Below are 20,603 nucleotides of genomic sequence, written 5' to 3'. Positions count from 1 at the left end.
AAAAAAAAAAAAAAACAAAACTTGCCTGACTTGGTGGCTCATGCCTGTGATCCCAGCTACTCAAGAAGCTGAGGTAGGAGGATCGCTTGAGTCCAGGAGGTCGAGGCTGCAGTTAGAAGAGATCACGCTGCACTCCATCCTGGGTGACAGAGCCAGGCCCTGTCCCAAAATATTAATTATTAATTAACTTAATTAAAAGTATTATGTTATAACAGAAACTGATTTTTTTTTTCCCACTTCACTGCACCACTTCCTACCCCACCCTCTGGGAAGGGAACAAAGTAATTCACAACTGAATAAGTCACTGCCTTCTGGCTGAATAGGGATTCCAAGTAGAAGCTGACTTCTATGCCAAGATTTATAGGATGTACATGTCTTTTTTTTTTTTTTTTTTTTTTTTTTTGAGACGGAGTCTCGCTCTGTTGCCCAGGCTGGAGTGCAGTGGCACAATCTCGGCTCGCTGCAAGCTCTGCTTCTTGGGTTCACGCCATTCTCCTGCCTCAGCCTCCTGAGCAGCTGGGACTACAGGCACCCGCCACCGTGCCCGGCTAATTTTTTGTATTTTTAATAGAGACGGGATTTCACTGTGGTCTCGATCTCCTGACCTTGTGATCCGCCCGCCTCGGCCTCCCAAAGTGCTGGGATTACAGGCGTGAGCCACCGCGCCCGGCAGGATGTACATGTCTTATAGATAGGAATTTTAAAATTCTCAATCTCAGCTGTGTAATTTAAACAAGTTTTAAGTTATTAGAGTATATACACAGAAGTCAACATGTCACAGGTAATCATATCCAATGAATTCACCCACTCATCTGAACCCAAACTCACCTACCCCTTTTATTCTTTTAAGACAGGGTCTCGCTCTGTTGACCAGGCTGGAGTGCAGTGGCATGATCTCGGCTGACAGTAGCCTGGACTTCCTGGGCTCAAGTGATCCTCCTGCCTCAGCCTCCAGAATAGTAGGGAGTACAGGTGTGCACCATCATGCCTGGTTAATTTTATTTATTTATTTTTGGCCAAGACAAAGTCTCACTATGTTGCCAGGCTGGTCTCGAACTCCTGTACTCAAGCAATCCCCTGCCCCAGTCTCTGAAAATGGTAGGATTAAGGAGTGAGCCACAGCACCCAGCCCCCTTTTCAGGTACCAATGCAGCCTCATATGCAAGAAGAACAAAAATTATTATTTCACTTAGTTAAAGAAATTCCTGGAGTACAGGCTGAGGACAACCCACCTGGGTTAGCTGTAAATTATGCACCAGTAGTAGAATTAAAACCAGGAGCAACCCCTGTTCAGGTTGCAACGCGGGCAGCAATGATTATGCCACATTTTAAAGAGGAAGCCTTAGCTATGCCTCTCCTCCCAGAACCTCCTCTCCAAGAGGACCCAAGTTATACTCCAAATCAAAGAACCTGGGGTGCCCAAGAAGATGAAAAATATATTAAAAGAAAGTGGTAGACGTTCTTCTATAGCAGACCAGGCATTCCAAAGATGTTAGCTCCTAAGTTTGTGAAGCAAATTCATCAAGAAACTCATATAAGAAAAACAGCATTAGAAATGTTATGTAGTGCCATTTCTTTCTTTCCTTTTTTTTGTTTTTGAGACGGAGTCTTGCTCTCTCACCCAGGCTGGAGTGCAGTGGCACGATCTCGGCTCACTGCAACCTCTGCTTCCCGAGTTCAAGAGATGCTTCTGCCTCAGCCTCCCTACTAGCTGGGATTACAGGTGCCCATCAACACGATCGGATTTTTTTTTTGTATTTTTAGTAGAGATGGGTTGTCACCACGTTGGTCAGACTGGTCTTGAAATCTGGACCTCATAATCTGCCTGCCTTAGCCTCCCAAAGTGCTGGGATTACAGGCATGAGCCACTGCACCAGGCCACGAAAGAGCCATTTTTATGTACTGCGGCTCTCTGCTGTCACTCCAGCCGTTTGTGAACAATGCTTAACCTGTGCTCAGAATAACCCACGACAGGGGCCCACTCAGCCCCAAGAATTCAAGAAGTAGGAGCCAGGCCTTGTGAAAACTTGCTTATAAACTTTACTGAACTGCCCCATGCCAGAGGCTACTGGTATATGCTAGTGCTTAGCTGTACCTTTTCAGGATAAGTTAAGGCTTTCTCCACCACAACAGAAAAAGCACAAGACGTGACTAAAGTACTGATAAAAGACCTTATCCCCAGGTTTGGACTACCTCTAACTTTAAAGTCAGACAATAGGCCGGCATCTGTAGCTGAAATAGTGTAAGATTTTACAAGACTGCTAAAAATAAAATAGAAGTTACACATAGACTGTCAGCCGCAAAGTTCAAGGAAAATAAAATGCATGAACTGGACACTCAAGCAGCTACTGAAGAAATCTTGCCAAGAAACTCATCTGAGGTAAGATCAGGTGTTTCCTACGGTCCTCCTCGGAGATGGTTGCACCCGCACCAAACAAACTAGGTATTCACCTTATGAGACTTTGTTCAGTCAGCTTCCTCCAATCATAAGTCAAATTAAAAGTGAACTCCAAGAACTAGAGGATTAACTTTAAAAAAGCAAATGCAGGCTTTAAGAATAGCCATGCAAGAAGTCCATCACTGAATACGAGAAAGAATGCCTCTAAGTCTGACAGATCCAGTACACCCCTTTAAACCTGGAGACTCTGTTTAAGTTAAAAAGTAGAATCCAACTTCTCTAGGACCCATATAGGATGGGCCCTATACTGTAATCTCATCCACACCCACTGCTGTTAAACTTGCAGGAATCGTGCCTTAGATCCACCACAGTCAGCTGAAACCAGCAGCTCAGGACAAGTGGACCAGCCAGCAAGACCCAGATCATCCAACTCGGCTGATCGTGAGATGAGACCAAGCTGCTGCTGAGGACGACAGCCCTGTTCTGGTCACTCCAGAGGCTGACCAGTCTATGCATGGCTGAAGCTCGAGGGGACGACAAGCCCTGCTCTAGACACACACTGGAAGCTGACAAATCTACCCACAGCTGAAGCTTGAGGACTAGTCAAGGAAGTAAATGTGGTTAGAAATCTTAAGAGTAGTAGTTTTCCGGCTAGGCGCGGTGGCTCACGCCTGTAATCCCAGCACTTTGGGAGGCTGAGGCGGGTGGATTACGAGGTCAGGAGATCGAAACCATCCTGCCTAACATGGTGAAAACGGTCTCTACTAAAAATACAAAAAATTAGCCGGGTGCAGTGGTGGGCACCTGTAGTCCCAGCTAGTCCGGAGGCTGAGGCAGGAGAATGGCATGAATCCGGGAGGCGGAGCTTGCAGTGAGCCGAGATTGCGCCACTGCACTCCAGCCTGGGCCACAAGAGAGAGACTCCATCTCAAAAAAAAAAAGAATTCGTATTTATAAAGGCCAGTCGTGGTCGCTCATGCCTGCAATTCCAGCCCTTTAGGAGGCCAAGACAGGTGGATCACCTGAGGTCAGGAGTTCAAGACCAGCCTCACCAACATGGAGAAACCCTGTATCGAAAAAAATACAAAATTAACCAGGCATGGTGGTGCATGCCTGTAATCACAGCCTTTCAAGAGGCTCAGGCAGGAGAATCTCTTGAACTGAGGAGGTGGAGGTTGTGGTGAGCCGTGATCATGCCATTGCACTCCAGCCTAGGCAATAAGAGCAAAACTCCTTCTCAAAAAAAAAAAAAAAAAAAGACTTATACTTCTAATCAGACCACCTGCTCAATTTGTGACTCAGGAAATAACAACCTTATGTATGCTATAACCCCAAGTTTTCACCTAGTGAATAATTTTACCTCTTCTTGTTAAGAACATTCAGTCAACGATAGAAGCAATTGTAACCAGGCAGACTACCACTCAGCTAATAGCTCTATATAAATATCAGCCTGTGCCTAAAGAAGAAAACCTGCTCTTTCATGAAGAATCCAGTAATAGTGGTGGCTTCTCTTAAAATCTTATTTATAAAAAGCAGCAAAGAGAGAAAACTGAGGCAGAAATTTAAAAAATCAATCTGCATTCATTCACTCCAAGAAAACTAACAGGCAAGGCAAAGGTTAAAAGAAAAGAACAAGTTTTCCTCTGCCTAGCAAGCTCACTTCAAGGACAGTTTGGTCTGGGCAGGCGCAGTGGCTCACGCCTGTAATCCCAGCACTTTGGAAGGCCGAGGTGGGCGGATCACGAGGTCAGGAGATCGAGACCATCCTGGCTAACACAGTGAAACCCCGTCTCTACAAAAAATACAAAAAAAAAAAAAATTAGCCATGTGTGGTAGCGGGCACCTGTAGTCCCAGGTACTCAGGAGGCTAAGGCAGGAAAATGGCATGAACCCAGGAGGTGGAGCTTGCAGTGAGCTGAGATCGCGCCACTGCACTCCAGCCTGGGTGACAGGGCGAGACTCTGCCTCAAAAATAAATAAATAAATAAATAAAAAAGATAACACAGTTTGTGAAGTCGAACACCCCCACTTTAGAACAAGAGTGAAGAGGAAAAAAAAAGTCTGTATTTAGCTGTTCTTGTTTTTCTTTCATTGCAGCTACAAGACCACCAGCTATGCAAGGTCACAAGTTATGCTATGGTATAGATTAGGTGACCAATCATTACATGATTAACTGCTTTTATTTTGCTTCTGTAAGTCTGCTTATAAAAACCCCATTCTGTCTTTGTTGAAATGCTCAGCTTTTTAGATGCAAATCCACTAAGCCAGTGCCTACCTTGAATAAACATCCTCTGTCTCCCGCATATCCGCCTCTCTAGTCCTCAGTTTCCCGCAATACCATCTCTGTGCCTCCTTTGCTCTCCCTCTTAAATTCTCTCTTCCTTGTTATACCCCCCTTTACCCGCTCTCTGGAACCCCAGATCCCCAGGTGTCCTCCCTGCTGTGGTTCTCCCTCTGTTCTCCTTGCCACCAGCACCACTCTGCTCTGTTTGTCCTGGCTCCAAATCCCTTCTCCTCTCCCTCACTCTGATGAGCCTCCCTCTTTGCTGTTCCTCTCCCTACCTTGCTGTCCTTCATCTCTCTGTACATCTAGCTTTGCTCTACATTTCTCCAGTTGCTTTTCTCCTCCTGCTTTTTTTTTTCCTCCTACATCTGCTGTCTCTTGGCAAATCCCTCACTCATCCTCTACTTTGCCATCTGTTATGAGCCTTTCTTATTCTTTTTTCTGTCTCAGGTTTTCTACTGCTCTATGTCTGTCTCCTGATCCCTTTGGCCCACACAATCACCGGAGGCTTTGGACTAAGACACAGGAAGGTTTGGAGTAAAACACCTGCATCCCGGGGGAGCGCATTTTCCAGGGGCTGGAGATGGGCAGGCAAGAACAACCCATGTCACAGGGCAGGCCCCGGGCATCTCCCCAACGCGAGTTCAGGGAAAGTGGTGATTGCGGAGAGGAACCTGGGAAGCAGCAGGGCCCGCAGGAGGAGGGAGGTGACGGGGCAATGGCGCCTTAAGACAAGGGTAGGGTCTGCAGGATCCCAGGACCAGGCATAAGACGCGGCCTCCTCGGGACTGGGACGGCGGCGCTGCGCTCCAGGGGCGGACCAGGTCGAGAATGGGAGGCGCCCAGGGCGGGAATTCACCTCTCATAGGAGGACTTTAAAAAGCACGGGGCGGGGCCGGGCGCGGTGGCTCAAGGCCTGTAATCCCAGCACTTTGGGAGGCCGAGACGGGTGGATCACGAGGTCAGGAGATCGAGACCATCCTGGCTAACACGGTGAAACCCCGTCTCTACTAAAAAATACAAAAAACTAGCCGGGCGCGGTGGCGGGCGCCTGTAGTCCCAGCTACTCGGGAGGCTGAGGCAGGAGAATGGCGTGAACCCGGGAGGCGGAGCTTGCAGTGAGCTGAGATCCGGCCACTGCACTCCAGCCTGGGCGACAGAGCGAGACTCCGTCTCAAAAAAAAAAAAAAAAAAAAAAAAAGCGCGGGGCGGGAGGAGTCAGAAAAAGTTTCAGAACAGGAAAGCTACATAATAGAAAATGTATACATTGCCCTACAGCAGAAAGACCCAGGACGGGAGGAACCTCAGGGCGACCTTAAACCCAAAAGAAAGCGAACCCCGGACTCTCACCTGGTCGTTTCAATTTGCTCTGGGTGAAGGAAGACGGCTGAGAATTTCCAGGTTTGTGGGGACCCCACGACCCAGGTACAGAAGCGCCAGGGACCTGGGAAGCGCAGACTTAACACAACACAGAGGGAAACTCACGCGCCGCGATGGGACCGTCACTCCACGAGGTCCGCTTCCGGGTTTGCGCGAAACTGCGCGCGCAGGAAAGAAGCCAGGCCTGGGCGGGACCCGCGAGGAGGTGGGCGGGGCCTGGGCGAGGTACGGGCCGGGCGCGAGGCAGAGAGACTTTACCCTTTAGAATAGACGGAGGGAGGAGCCGCGGCGGGACCTGTGCGTCTCACCCTGGCTCCCAGGGCCTCTGTTTTCGGCTTTTGGAGGCGAGACCAGCTAAGAAGACTGAGGCATGATTCAAAAGCCCTGGAATTGTCTGGAACGTGGATGCAAACTAGAATGTGAAATGCACGGCCCTGCCTGGCGGAAGGTACGATTTCATGCTGACGGCCCACAAAACAGAATAGAAATCCTCTCCCTTTCTATTGGCATTCACTTGGGAAGGAGGGTCCATCCTGTGCTCAGCTTCAGAGACTTCCCTAAAGCCACCACCTGGGATGCGGGACGGAGTCACCTCACCACCTGCTAGATAAACACAGCAGGGATGCTGGCGCGGGGGCGGGAGCCTGAGGACCCAGCTACTCAGGAAGTAGCAGCGGGAGGATCGCTGAGCCTGGGGTCCAGGCCAGCCTGGGCGACAAAGTAACACCCGCTCCCGCAGGGCTCCCTTCCTCCTCTCTCTCTCACCTTTTTTTCCTTTTTTTTTTTTTTTTTTTTAACGTTTTAAAATAAAATTTTGATTGTGTGAGATAGGGATCCAACATTATTCTTTTCCATGTGGATATCCAGTTAGTTGTCTCAGCACATTTGTAGAAGAGATTTATTCCTTTATTTACTTATTTCTTTTGTTTTGAGGCAGAGTATTTCTGTTGCCCAGGCTAGAGGGCAGTGACGGGATCTCGGCTCACTGCAGCCTCTGCCTCCTGGGTTTCAGCTATTCCCCTGCCTCAGCTATCGGAGTACCTGCCATTACAGGCCTGTGCCACCATGCCCTGTTAATTTTTGTGTTTTTGTAGACGAGTTTCACCATGTTGGCCAGCCTGGTCTCAAACTCTTGACTTCAAGTGATCCGCCTGCCTCGGCCTCCCAAAGTGCTGGGATTACAGGCGGAAGCCACTGTGCCTGGCCCAACAAATACTTTTTACTTCACTTTCTAATTGTTGAGAAAATATAATTGAAAACAAAACAAAAAAGTCTTCCCCCAAATGACGAAACACCTATAGATGTATAGAGATAATAGATAAAGAAATAAAAGAAATAAAACCGTTTTATTAATGCATAAGCCTTAGACCAGAATGTGATGGGCAATAGAGGCAAACAGCTGAGAGGTTTAAAAGAGAGAAAGAAACTTCACTGTTCTATAAAACCCATTAAGTACATGTTTTCAAGATAAACACTAATCAGTCCTCAGGGAAGAGGACTTGACAACACCTTTGGTCACACATAGTTCATCCCGGCTCTACTTGGTAATGGAGGTGACCATCTGTGTCAGCTAACTAGCTTCATCCCGAGCGAGGGAGGGGGCGAAACCACAACCCATGTCTTTTTGACAAGTGTGAGTTTTACAACATGGCGACAGGTGCCCTCTCTAGTGAGGCTCCTACAATGCGACAGAAATTGATGTCAGCAGTAAATAATAAAGTTTCAAATATATGATTAAATACAGAATTTACTTAAATGCAAAGCTTGGAAATCCGCCTGCCTTGGCCTCTCAAAGTGCTGAGATTGGAGGCTTCAGTCACCGCGCCAGGCCCTCATTCTTCTTTTCTGTCTCAGATTGGGTTTTTCTTTTCTTTTTCATTTTTCCTTTTCCTTTTTTTTTTTTTTTCTTCTTTTTCTTTGGAGACAGGGTCTTGCTCCCTCATCCAGGTGCCAGTGCAGTGATGGGAGCACAGCTCACTTCACCCTCAACCTCCTGGGCTCAGGCAATCCTCCCACCTCAGCCTCCCAAGTAGCTGGGACCATAGATGTGTGCCACCACACCTGGGTAACTTCTGAAAAAAAAACTTTTTGTAAGGATGAGTGCCAAGACTAGCTCGGTTGTGGAGACCCTAACCCAGTGACACTAGAGGAATTAAAGACACACACACACAGAAATATAGCGTGTGGAGTGGGAAATCAGGGGTCTCACAGTCTTCAGAGCTGAGAGCCTCTAATAGAGTTTGACCCACACATTTATTGACAGAAAGCCGGTGATAAGCATTGCTTCTATAGATTATACATTAGCTAAAAGCATTCCTTGTGGGAAACAAAGCATTCTCAGCCAGGAACAGAGAAACAGGCTCTGGCTGATTATCTGCAGCAAAAACATGCTGTCAAGGCCCAGGCCGCTCCTGCTATCGTCTGTGGTTTGAGCAGTTTTTTGCTCCAGACGGGGCCAGGTATTCCTTGCCCTGCTGTAGCAAACTCACAACTTTTAGCAGTATGCGTGACAGCCATCAAGAGCATGTCACATTGCTGCAGAAATCCTGTTTATGGCCAGTTTCTTTAAGGCCTGTTTATGATAGGCTTAGGGCTTGCTACCAACAGATGAGGTTTCGCCATGTTGCCCAGGCTGGTCTCAAACTCCTGGGCTCAAACAACCCCACCGCCTGTCTCCCAAAGTCCTAGGATTCCAGACGTGAGCCACCGCACCAAGCAGAACTGTCTCACTTTTTCTGCTCCTTTCTCAGTCGCTCGCTCGCTCGCTCTTTCTCCTGATCTCCTTGGCCCACATACTCACTGGAAGGGGATGGAGTAAGATGGCTGCCTCCCCGGAGAGCATGTATTCCAGGAGTTGAACTGGGGAGCAGCAGGGCACGGCATGAGGAGGAGGGAGGTGGGACGCAAGGCGCCCTAGGGCAGGGGTGGAGTCTGCAGGTTCCCAGGATCAGGCAAGGCACGTGGCCTCCGGGGGACTGGGGCTGTGGGGCTGCACTCCAGGGACCAGCGAGGGAGAGGCTGGGAGGCACTAAGGGCCGGAATCTACCTCTGGGGTGAGGACTTTAAAAAGTGCACGCGGGAGGAGGGGTCAGGAAACGGTTTTGAGCAGGAACTACGGGATAGAAAGCATCTACACGGCCCTATGGCAGAAAGACCCGGGACGGGACCAGCCTCAGACCGACCTTAAACCCAAAAGGAGGCCAGGTGCGGTGGCTTAGCCTCAATCCCAGCACTTTGGGAGGCCTAGGCGGACAGATCAGGAGGCCAGGAGTGTCACGCGAGTCCGCGTGAAGAAACCACCAAACAGGCTTTGTGTGAGCCATAAAGCTTTTTAATCACCTGGGTTCAGGCTGACTGAGTGTGAAAAAGGAGTCAGCAAAGGGAGCTAGGTAGGGGTAGGGCAGTCTTACAGGATTTGGGTAGGTAGCGGAAAATTACTGTTAAAGGCGGTTGTTCTCTTGCAGGTAAGAGCTGGGGTTACAAGGTGCTCAGTGGGGAGCTTCTGAGACTCATTGTCCAGGAGAAGGAATGTCACAAGGTAATGTCATCACTTAAGGCAGGAACTGGCTGTTTTCACGTCTTTTGTGGCTCTTCAGTTGCTTCAGGCCATCTGGATGTATACGTGCAGGTCACAGGTGATATGATGGCTTAGCTTGGGCTCAGAGGTCTGACAAGGAGTTCAAGACCTGCCTGGCCAAGATGGTGAAACCCTGTCTATACCAACAGCTACAAAAATTATCCGGGCACGGTGGCAGGTGCCTGTAATCCTGGTTACTCAGGAGGCTGAGGCAGGAGAATCGCTTGAACCCGGGCAGCAGAGGTCATAGGGAGCCGAGATCATGCCGGCAGAGGTCATAGTGAGCCGAGATCGGGCCACTGCACTCTAGCCTGGGCGGCAGAGTGAGACCCCTTCTCAACAAACAAGAAAACCCAAAAGGAAGCGACCCGCGGACTCTCACAGGGAAGTCTCTACATGCTCTCTGTGGAGGAAGGGGGGCGGGAATTTCCAGGTCTCTGGGGACCCCACCTCCCAAGTATAGCAGAGCCGGGGGCCTGCGAAGGACCGACTTAACTAGAGACAGAGCGAAACTCAGGCGCTGCAGTGTGATCTTCACTGAGGCGACCCGCTTCCATGTCTGTGCGAATCTGCGCAGGACAGAAGCCAGGCCTGGGAGGAACCCCGATAAGGTGGGCGGGGCCCGGGCGAGGCAGGGCGGGGCGCGAAGGGCAAGGGGCGTGGCACGGAAGTGGATAAGTGGCCTGCGGGGCAGGGATCCCGGGGGCGGGGCGGGGCCTACAATTCGCTCCGCCTCCCTCCGCAGCCTGTGTTTTCCAGGTTTTGGAGGTGAGACCGGCCTTGGATGCTGAAGCATAATTCAAAAGCCTTGGAATTGTGTGAAACGGGGATGCAAACTAGAATGTAAAATGCAAAGCTCTGCTTCAGTGGAAAGAGCAATTTTACTCTGACGGCCCACAGAACAGAGTAGAAATGCACTCCCTTTCTATTCCTCATTCACTCGGGAGGGACAGTCCACCCTGTGCTCAGCTCCAGACTTCCCTAGGGCCACTGCCTGGGATGCGGGATGGAGTGCGCAGGCCAGGGATGAGTGAGGTCACCATCTGCTGCTTAAACACAACAGGGATGCGGGCGTGGGGGCGGGAGCCTGGGGTCCCAGTCACTCAGGAAACAGCGGTGTAAGGATCGCTGAACCTGGGGTCCAGGCCAGCATGGGCAGCAAAATAAGACCCCCTCCCACAGGGCTCCCTTCCTGGTCTCAATTGAAAAAAAAAGCGGAGGGGGGCGGATTAAGAAAAGCACTAACTTTAAAACAGTGGATGTAAATAAACCAGGTGTCCCTTCCATGTGTAATTTTATGCCACACTATAAATGAGTTATTCTCAAATACTTTTTTTAGCCTTTCCTGCTATATAATCAAATACTTCTAAGATAAACTTTGTTGACAACATAATATGTTAATGTTCCAGGACAGAGAAATATGTTACAGGAAAGGGTCTGGATCCAGATCGCAAGAGGTTCTTTGATCTTGCACAAGAAAGAATTCAGGGCGAGTACACAGTGCAAAGTGAAAGCAAGTTTATTAAGAAAGTAAAAAAATTAAAGAATGGCTACTCCATAGACAGAGGGGCCCCGAGGGCTGCTAGCTGCGCATTTTTATGGTTATTTCTTCAAGTCTGCTAAACAAGGGGTGGATTATTCATGCTTCCCCTTTTTAGACCTTGTAGGGTAGCTTCCTGATGTTGCCATGGCATTTGTAAACTGTAATGGAGCTGGTGGGAGTGTAGCAGTGAGGACGACCAGAGGTCACTCTCCTAGCCATTTTGATTTTGGTAGGTTTAGGCTGAGGTAGTGTAATTGCTTGAACCCGGGAAGCAAAAGTTGCAGTGAGGTGAGATAGCGCCATTTCACTTCAGCCTGGGCGACCAGAGAAACTTCATCTCAAAAAAAAAAAAAAAAAAAAAAAAGGCTGGAGGCAGTGGCTCATGCCTGTAATCCCAGCACTTTGGGAGGCCGAGGTGGGCGGATCACTTTCTTGAGGTCTGGAGTTGGAGACCAACCTGACCAACATGGCAAATGCCGTCTCTTCTAGAAATACAGAAATTAGTTGGGCGTGGTGGCGCCTGGAGTAGTACCAAGCTACTCAGGAGGCTGAGGCAGGAGATTCACTTGAACCCGGGAGGTGGAGGTTGCAGTGAGCTGACATTAGGCCACCACACTCCAGCCTGGGATACAGAAGGAGACTCCACCTCAAACAAAAAAAAATTTTTTTTAATTGGAATTACTTGATTTCTTTTTTCTTTTTTGAGACGGAGTTTCACTCTTATTGCCCAGGCTGGAGTGCAGTGGCACAATCTCCGCTCACTGCAACCTCCATTGTATCTCTCAGAGATGGGGTTTTACCATGTTGGTCACACTCCTCTCGAACTCCTGACTTCGGGTGATCCACCTGCCTCACCCTCCCAGAGTGAGTGAGGCACCACACCCAGCCTGATTTTGAATGACTTAATTTACTACTGAGATAGAGGTACTATCTTTTTTGTTGTTTGCATTTCAAAGACAGAACTCCCAAGTCCTTTAGAAAGATACCCCTGGATCACCACTAAGATGAAAACAAGTTTTATTGTTTCTTAAAAATACCACTTCTGAAGACAGAGAAAGTACATTTACAAATTTTCTAAATAAATGTCCTGAGAAAAGACACAAAAGGAAGGAAAATCTTTTCCTTTATTCTCAAAGGAGGAATTATGCCTCTCATTTGCTTGTTTGAGACAGGGTCTAGCTCTGTCACCCAGGCTGGAGTGCAGTGGGAAATCAGGCTCACTTCAGCCTCAAAATCCCTCGTTCAAGTGATCCTCCCACTTCAGCGCCCAGAGTAGCTGGGACCACAGGGGTGCACCACCACACCTGGCTGACTTTTTTTACTTTTAGCAGAGAGGAGGTCCCCCTATGTTGCCCAGGCTGGTCTTGAACCACCTGCCTTGGCCTCTAAAACCGCTGGGATTATAGGCCTGAGCCACTGCGTCTGGTCTTATTGTAAATTTGATGTTTCTTCTTAATTTTAATAGAATTTGTATTGCTCTGATAGAGGTTCTTTTCAAACTCACATCTTATCCTTCTGAGTACCTCAAACTAGAGCCTGTTCAGACATGTTGTAACAAGTTTATATCAGTTCATTTTGGTGCAAAAAGTGTGAAATTCACACACAAATTTTTCATATGTATTTTTCCATGAACTTCTTGAAGACCCTTATACTAGCAAACTGTATTCAAGAGGATATAAAAAGGGATTGTAAATATTCAAGTGCTACTTATTCATGGGATGCAAGGATGGTTCAACATACTCAAATCAATGGGATACACACTTGCACAGAATGACAGATAAGCATTTCACAAAATTCAATATTCATTCTTCGTAAAAATCCTAAACAATATAGGTAGAGTTTTACCTCAAAAATGTAAAGACCATCCATGAAATGACCACAGCTGAAATAACCAATAAAGGAAAATGGAATGCTTTTCCTGTAGGATCTCACATGATGCAAGAATGCTCTCATCCCTTATATTCAATAAATACTGGCTGTCCTAGACAGAGCAAATGAAGTAAAACTCATCCAAATTAGAAAGAAAGAAGTAAAATTATATTTGTTGGCGCCGGGCTCATGGCTCACACCTGTAATCTCTGCAATTTGGGAGTTCAAGGCAGGCAGATAATGAAGTTAGGAGATCTAACATAGGAGATTCTCTTCAAGTTCTCTTTAAGGTTCTCACCATATTGGCCCACCATTTGGGCCAACATGGTGAAACCCCGTCTCTACTAAAATAAAAAAGTAAATAAATTAGCCAGGTGTGGCGACATTTGCCTGCAGTCCCAGCTACTCAGGAGGCTGAGACAGAATTGCTTGGATGCGGGAGGCAGAGGTTGCAGTGAGTAAAGATCATGCCACAGCACTCTAGCCTGGTGACAGAGTGAGACACTGTCTCAAAAAAAAAAAAAAAAATTATTTCTTTGTAGGTGATATGATACTCTATATGGAAAATCACTGGCTGGGTGCAGTGGCTCACACCTGTAATACCAGCACTTTGGGAAGCTGAGGGGGGTAGATCACCTGAAGTCTCAGTAGTTCAAGACAAACCAGGTCAACATGGTGAAACCCCGTCTCTACTAAAAATACAAAAAAATTATGTGGGCATGGTGGCAGGCACCTGTAATCTCAGTTAGTCGGTAGGCTGAGGCAGGAGAATCACTTAAACCTGAAAGGTGGAGGTTGCAGTGAGCCAAGATCTGCACTCCAGTCCGGGTGACAAAAGCGACACTCCCTCTCAAAAACAAAACAAAACAAAACAAAAATGCTGGGCACGGTGGCTCATGACTGTAATCTCAGCAATTTGGGAGGCCAAGGAGGGTGGATCATGAGGTCAGGAGACTGAGACCATCCTTGCCAACATGGGGAAACCGCATCTCTACTAAAAATACAAAAATTAGCCAGGCATGGTGGCATGGGCCTGTAGTCCCAGCTATTCAGGAGGTTGAGGTAGGAGATTCACTTGACTCAGGGAGGCAGCAATTGCAGTGAGCCGAGATCATGCCAACGCACTCCAGCCTGGGTAACAGAGTAAGACTGTCTCAAAAAAAAAAAAAAAAAAAGAAAGAAAGAAAATCACAAAGACTCAACCAAGATTTTACTGATACTAATAAACCCATTCAGTGTATTTGCAGAATACAAAAAATCATCACCCAAAATTAGTTGAATTTCCTTACATTAACAATAAATAATGTTAAAAGAAACTTATGAACACACTTCAATTTGCTATGAAACTTAAAGCAAGAAATATTTACAAATAAATTGAATTAAGGTGAGAAGCTTATACCTTGAAATCTACATTGATCAAAAAAACTAAATAGACATATAACCCATATTGATGGATTGGAAGTATTAATATTGTTAAATGATTATTCAAATAAATGTGATTTTCAACACATACCGACAAAAATCCCTATCAGTTTTTCTTAAAGAAACAAAAAAACAGGCTGGGAAAAGTGACTCACATCTGTTGGCCAGTCTGGTCTCAAACTGCTGACCTCAAGTGATCTATCTGCCTTGGCCTCCCAAAGTGCTGGGATTACAGGCGTGAGCCACCCTGCCTGGCCCAATCTTCTAAACATAAACACTTCAATGTCAATTAATGCTTGAACTCAATGTTAAGTCAACTCAAACTCCAGTCAATGCTGAATTGACTCTAATGCCAATTAATGCATGATGGTTTGCTATACTCATTGCATTTGGAACAATCATCTCAAAAATGAATTTTCTGATGTTCCTCAAGGAGTGACCTCGAACTGAAGACCTTGCCACACTGATGACATTTGTAAAGATCTCTCTCCCGTATGGATTCTCTGATGTCTAATGAGGTGTGAACGTGAAGGAAAGGCTTTGCCACAATCATCACACTTGTGAGGTTTCTATCCTGTATGAATTCTTGTTTTGCGTAAGATGAAGTTTGACTGAAGACCTTGCCACAATCATGACATTTGTAAGGTTTCTCTACTGTATGAGTTTGCCGATGAACTGCAAGGTATGAACAATGTCTGAAAAATCTGCCACATTTATCACACTTTTAAAATCTCTCTTCATTACGGATTCTCCAATGATTTGCAATGGTTGTAGTGTTACTGAAGACTTTGTGACAATCATTACATTAGTAAAGTTTCCCTACACCATGGATTTCCTGATGGTAAGTGTTGACTACCCACCAAAAGCTTTGCCACACTCATTACACTTGTACGGTTTCTCTCCAGTGTGAATTCTAGTATGTTGTGTCAGCTGTGAATCATGCCCAAAATCCTTGTCACAAACTCTTACATTTATAAGCTTTCTCTCCAGTATGAATTCTCCTGTCTTTTGAGACTTGATTTGCAACTGTAAACTTTGTCACGTGCTTCACATTTCTAATGCTTCTCTCCAGTATGAATTCTATGATGACGTGCAAGCTTTGCTTTTCGATTAAAAACCTTGCCACATTCATTACACTTGTAAGGTTTCTCTCCAGTATGAATTGTCTTATGAATTACGAGGACTGAATTGTGACGGAAGGTTTTACCACACTCATTACACTTGTAAGGTTTCTCTCCAGTATGAATTCTATGATGACATGCAAGGTGTGCTTGTTGATTAAAAACCTTACCACATTTATTACACTTGTAAGGTTTCTCTCCAGTATGAAGTCTATGATGACGTGCAAGGTTTGCTTTTCGATTAAAAACCTTGCCACATTCACTACACTTGTAAGGTTTCTCTCCAGTGTGAATTGCCTTATGAATTTCAAGGGCTGAATTGTGACGGAAGGTCTTACCACATTCATTACACTTGTAAGGTTTCTCTCCACTATGAATTGCCTTATGAATTACAAGGGCTGAATTGTGACGGAAGGTCTTGCCACATTCATTACACTTGTAAGGTTTCTCTCCAGTGTGAATTCTAGTATGTTGTGCCAGGTGTGAATCACGCCCAAAAGCTTTGTCACAAACCTTACATTTGTATGGTTTCTCTCCAGTATGAATTCTCCTGTGTTTTTCAAGGCTTGATTTGCGACTGAAAACTTTGTCACATTCTTCACATTTGTAAGGTTTCTCTCCAGTATGAAGTCTACGATGGCAGGTAAGGGATGACTTCTGACTGAAGGACTTGCCACACTCATTACACTTGTAAGGTTTCTCTCCAGTATGAATTGCCTTATGAATTACAAGGGCTGAAGTTCGACCGAAGGTCTTGCCACACTCATTACACTTGTAAGGTTTCTCTCCAGTATGAAGTCTACGATGGCATGTAAGGTATGACTTCCGACTAAAGGTCTTGCCACATTCATTACACCTGTAAGGTTTCTCTCCAGTATGAATTCTCCTATGTCTTTGAAGGTTTGATTTGAAACTAAAAGCTTCGTCACATTCTTCACATTTGTAAGGTTTCTCTCCACTATGAGTTCGCCAATGAACTGCAAGGTATGAACGATGTCTGAAAAATTTGCCACATCTATTACACTTGTAAGATCTCTCTTCATTATGGATTCTCCAATGATTTGCAATAGTTGTAGCATTACTAAAGACCTGGTGACAATCATTACATTTGTAAAGTTTCCCTATACCATGGATTGCTTGATGGTAAATAAGTGCTGACTGCCCACGAAAGGCTTTGCCACACTCATTACACTTGTAAGGTTTTTCTCCAGTATGAAGTCTACGATGGCGTGTAAGGGATGACTTCCGACTAAAGGTCTTGCCACATTCATTACACTTGTAAAGTTTCTCTCCAGTATGAATTATCCTATGTCTTTCAAGGTTTGATTTGAAACTGAAAGCTTCATCACATTCTTCACATTTGTAAGGTTTCTGTCCAGTATGAAGTCTACGATGGTATACAAGGGATGACGTCTGACTGAAGGTCTTGCCACAATCATTACACTTGTAAGGTTTCTCTCCAGTATGAATTCTCTTATGTCTTTCAAGGTTTGATTTGAAACTGAAAGCTTCATCACATTCTTCACATTTGTAAGGTTTCTCTCCAGTATGAAGTCTACGGTGGTATACAAGGGATGACATCTGACTGAAGGTCTTGCCACACTCATTACACTTGTAAGGTTTCTCTCCAGTATGAAGCCTACGATGGCGTGTAAGGGATGACTTCCGACTAAAGGTCCTGCTGCATTCATTACACTTGTACGGCTTCTCTCCAGTATGAATTTTCCTATGTCTTTCAAGGTTTGATTTGAAACTGAAAGCTTTGTCACATTCTTCACATTTGTAAGGTTTCTCTCCAGTATGAAGTCTACGATGGTATACAAGGTATGACGTTTGACTGAAGGTCTTGCCACATTCATTACACCTGTAAGATTTCTCTCCAGTATGAACTGCCTTATGAATTACAAGGGCTGAATTTCGACTGAAGGTCTTGCCACACTCACTGCACTTGTAATGTTTCTCTCCAGTGTGAAGTCTACGATGGCATGTAAGGGTTAATTCCTGACTGAAGGTCTTGCCACAATCATTACACTTGTAAGGTTTCTCGCCAGTGTGACATCTACGATGACATGCAAGGTATCGCTTTTGATTAAAGACCTTGCCACACACATCACATTTATACTGTTTCGCTCCTAAAGGGATTATCTGATGCTTCCTTAAGAGTGAGCTATAATTAAAGGCTTTGCCACTCTCATTACATGGGAAAGATTTTTCTCTCATGTGTACTTCCTGCTTTTGTGTGAGTAATGAAGAATTCAGGAAATTATTCCCACAGTTATTAGATATATGGGTTTTGGGCCTACAAGAAATTCTTTGGGCTGTTGAAAATGAGGAAGCATCGTTGATAGACTTCTCAGTTCTTTGGGATGTTGAAACCGAGGAATCATCGTTGATAGACTTCTCAACTTGATTACCAATCTTCCCTTCAGGCTGAAATATATGCAGTTCAGGCAGATGCGAATGAAAGCTTAATCCAAGCTGATCTTTAATAGGTTTTTTTCCAGCATGCGTTTGATCCTGTCGGTTTGTACTACTCGTCAACTCTTTGATTTTTGTCATGGGTGCTTCATGGCTATTTCTTTCATCTTCTTTCCACTGAAACTCAAAATCATGAATATCTTTCTCCATTTCCTGGAAGCAAAAATCTCCAATGTGATGACGTTCATGTCTTTGTATTGTCCCTCTGTGGATCACCTCTGTATTGCCTTGTGCTGTTGATGAGAACTCCTTCATCATGCATTTGGAAGAGATATCTACAAAATATAAACACCAATAGGTTTCCACTTAAGTACAGATGGTATATAATACTGAAATGTGTAAATAGGACACAAAAAGCAATACTTATTTTAAACTTCCCAAACATTATCTTGAAAGTTTAGGAACACAAAAGGGTAAGATTCTTAAATAAATAAAGGGCGATTACATGTGCTTGAAATCATTTCTACGGAAGTCTATTTCCAATATCATGTCAAAACGCTGACAGGGCACAAACGTGTATAAGCCTAAAGTAAGGAGTATTTTTCCACTGTGACCCTAAACTGTGTAAGAGTTTGCAAAAAACATATCACTGTCACATCAATGAACAGAAAAGCATATATTCTTCATATTTACAGCATATTTACTATATACAAATAAATGCTAAAGGACCACACAATATACTATATCGGAAAATAATCCACAACAAGCTCATATAAGGATAACCAAAATCAATGAAAATTCTGTATTGTCAAATAGTCATAGCACTGAGAAGATAAGAAAACATTACAAAATTAAGCCAGGTGTGGTGGCCCATGCCTGTAGTCCCAGCTACTCAGGAGGCTGAGGCACAAGAATTGCTTGAGTCCAAGAGGCAGAGGTTGCAGTGAGCTGAGATCGCACCACTGTGCTTCAGCCTGGGTGACAAAGTGAGAGTCCACCTCAAAAAAAAAAAAAAAAGCTAATACAATATTTTTCTGAACAACTGTTATAAAATTTCTTTTATTCATGCAGAAAAGGCATGTTGTGACATTTAAAAAAATTGTTTGTATTTTTATATTTTGGAGATGAAGTCTCACTCTGTCACAACAGGCTGGAGTGCAATGGCCCAATCTCGTCTCATTGCAACCTCTGCCTACTGGGCTCAAGCCATTCTCCTGCCTCAGCCTCCTGAGTACCTGGGATTAAAGGCATGCGCCACCATGCTTGGCCAATTATTGTATTTTTAGTAGAGATGGGGTTTCACCATGTTGGACAGGCTGGCCTCGAACTTTTGACTCAAGCAATTCACCCACCTGAGCCTCCCAAACTCCTTTACAGGCGTGAGCCACAGCGCCAGGCGGCACTTTGTGACACTAACGAGTGGAGTGTGTCAGTTATATTGCATAACACGTACCAAAAAGCCTTATGTACAGTCATAAAAATTAATTAGTAAAGTAACGTAACACATAAAATCCGCAAGCAAATAATAAGTACATTTATACAGCCTGCAGAATTCTAAACAATTCTCTGTTATGAAAAAAACCACGGCTGGGTTCACACCTGTAATCCCAACACTTTGGGAGGCTGAGGCAGGCAGATCATGAGGTCAGGAGATCGAGACCATCCTAGCTAACAATGTCAAACCCCATCTCTACTAAAAATACAAAAAAAAAAAAAAAAAAAATTAGCCAGGTGTGGTGGCGGGTGCCAGTAGTCCCAGCTACTCGGGAGGCTGAGGCAGGAGAATGGCATCAACCCAGGAGGTGGAACTTGCAGTTAGCCGAGATCGCGCCACTCTGTCCCAAAACAAAAACAAAACAAAACAAAACAAACAAACAAAAAAAAACAAAAGCCACAATTTCTACTTACCAGCAGCATACAACATAAGAACTGAAATACATGTTAAGATCACTACCTTTTGATGTATGAGATCAAAAAAATACACAGCATTATAAGGAATAAGAAGGGACTACTGGCTGGGCGCTGTGGCTCTTGCCTGTAATCCCAGCACTTTGGGAGGCCAAGGCAGGTGGATCACGAGGTCAGGAGTTCAACAGCAGCCTGGCCAACATGGTGAAACCCTAACTCTACTAAAAATTCAAAAAAATTAGCTGGGCATGGTGGCAGGAGCCTGTAATCCCAGCTACTCAGGAGGCTGAGGCAGGAGAATCGTTTGAACCCAGGAGGCAGAGGTTGCAGTGAGATGAGATTGCACCACTGCACTCCAGCCTGGGTGAGAGGGTGAGACTTCATCTCAAAAAAAAAAAAAAAAAGAATTGACTAACAATGTCAGAAGGTGCAACAATGATACCACAACTACATTTATGAAACAGCCAAGCAATACAGCAATTCTATATATATGCATTGACCTTAGTTATCTAGTTCACTATGCACAAAATATAAAACATAGAATGTGTACTGGGAAAATTTATAAACTGGGATCAGAGAAAACATTGTATAAAACAAATTGCACAATAAAACCATAAACAATATGATGCAGGCTCCCTGGTTTGAATGTTCTTATTGAACAAAAGCCACATTCAGAGTTCTTA

At 45.2% G+C, this 20,603-nt stretch overlaps 2 protein-coding genes and 1 long non-coding RNA gene across 8 annotated transcripts in view; 1 reads left to right on the top strand and 2 right to left on the bottom strand.

Annotated features, from left to right (window-relative positions):
- The window catches only part of LOC139360455 (zinc finger protein 813-like), a 33,290-nt gene extending 27,073 nt beyond the window's left edge, over positions 1 to 6,217 (bottom strand). For 2 of the 3 annotated variants that reach the window (XR_011617871.1, XM_071087731.1), the window contains exon 1: positions 6,033 to 6,217. The gene's annotated coding sequence lies outside the window, so the exon portion shown is untranslated. Of the gene's footprint in view, positions 1 to 25; positions 160 to 6,032 lie in introns of all 3 variants that reach the window. The other variant, XM_071087732.1, reaches the window with a different exon arrangement.
- Positions 6,218 to 6,284: 67 nt separating this feature from the next.
- LOC139360462 (uncharacterized) overlaps positions 6,285 to 20,603 on the top strand; it is a 15,280-nt gene continuing 961 nt past the window's right edge. Inside the window, exons 1-3 of one of the 2 annotated variants that reach the window (XR_011617876.1) lie at positions 6,287 to 6,510; positions 9,527 to 9,600; positions 14,907 to 15,604. This is a non-coding gene — a long non-coding RNA (uncharacterized lncRNA). Of the gene's footprint in view, positions 6,511 to 9,526; positions 9,601 to 14,906; positions 15,605 to 20,603 lie in introns of those variants that run through there. The other variant, XR_011617875.1, reaches the window with a different exon arrangement.
- Positions 15,529 to 20,603, bottom strand: part of LOC105497068 (zinc finger protein 845) — a 19,835-nt gene continuing 14,760 nt past the window's right edge. For all 3 annotated transcript variants that reach the window (XM_071087733.1, XM_071087735.1, XM_071087734.1), the window contains exon 4: positions 15,529 to 18,347. In XM_071087733.1, coding sequence (XP_070943834.1) covers positions 15,529 to 18,347 — 2,819 coding nt within the window. The remainder of the gene's footprint in view (positions 18,348 to 20,603) is intronic.

Source organism: Macaca nemestrina, chromosome 20 (assembly GCF_043159975.1).
Source record: "Macaca nemestrina isolate mMacNem1 chromosome 20, mMacNem.hap1, whole genome shotgun sequence".
NCBI classification, from domain to species: domain Eukaryota; kingdom Metazoa; phylum Chordata; class Mammalia; order Primates; family Cercopithecidae; genus Macaca; species Macaca nemestrina.
Note: the sequence above shows the minus strand (reverse complement) of the source record. Positions and strands in the feature narration are given on the sequence as shown.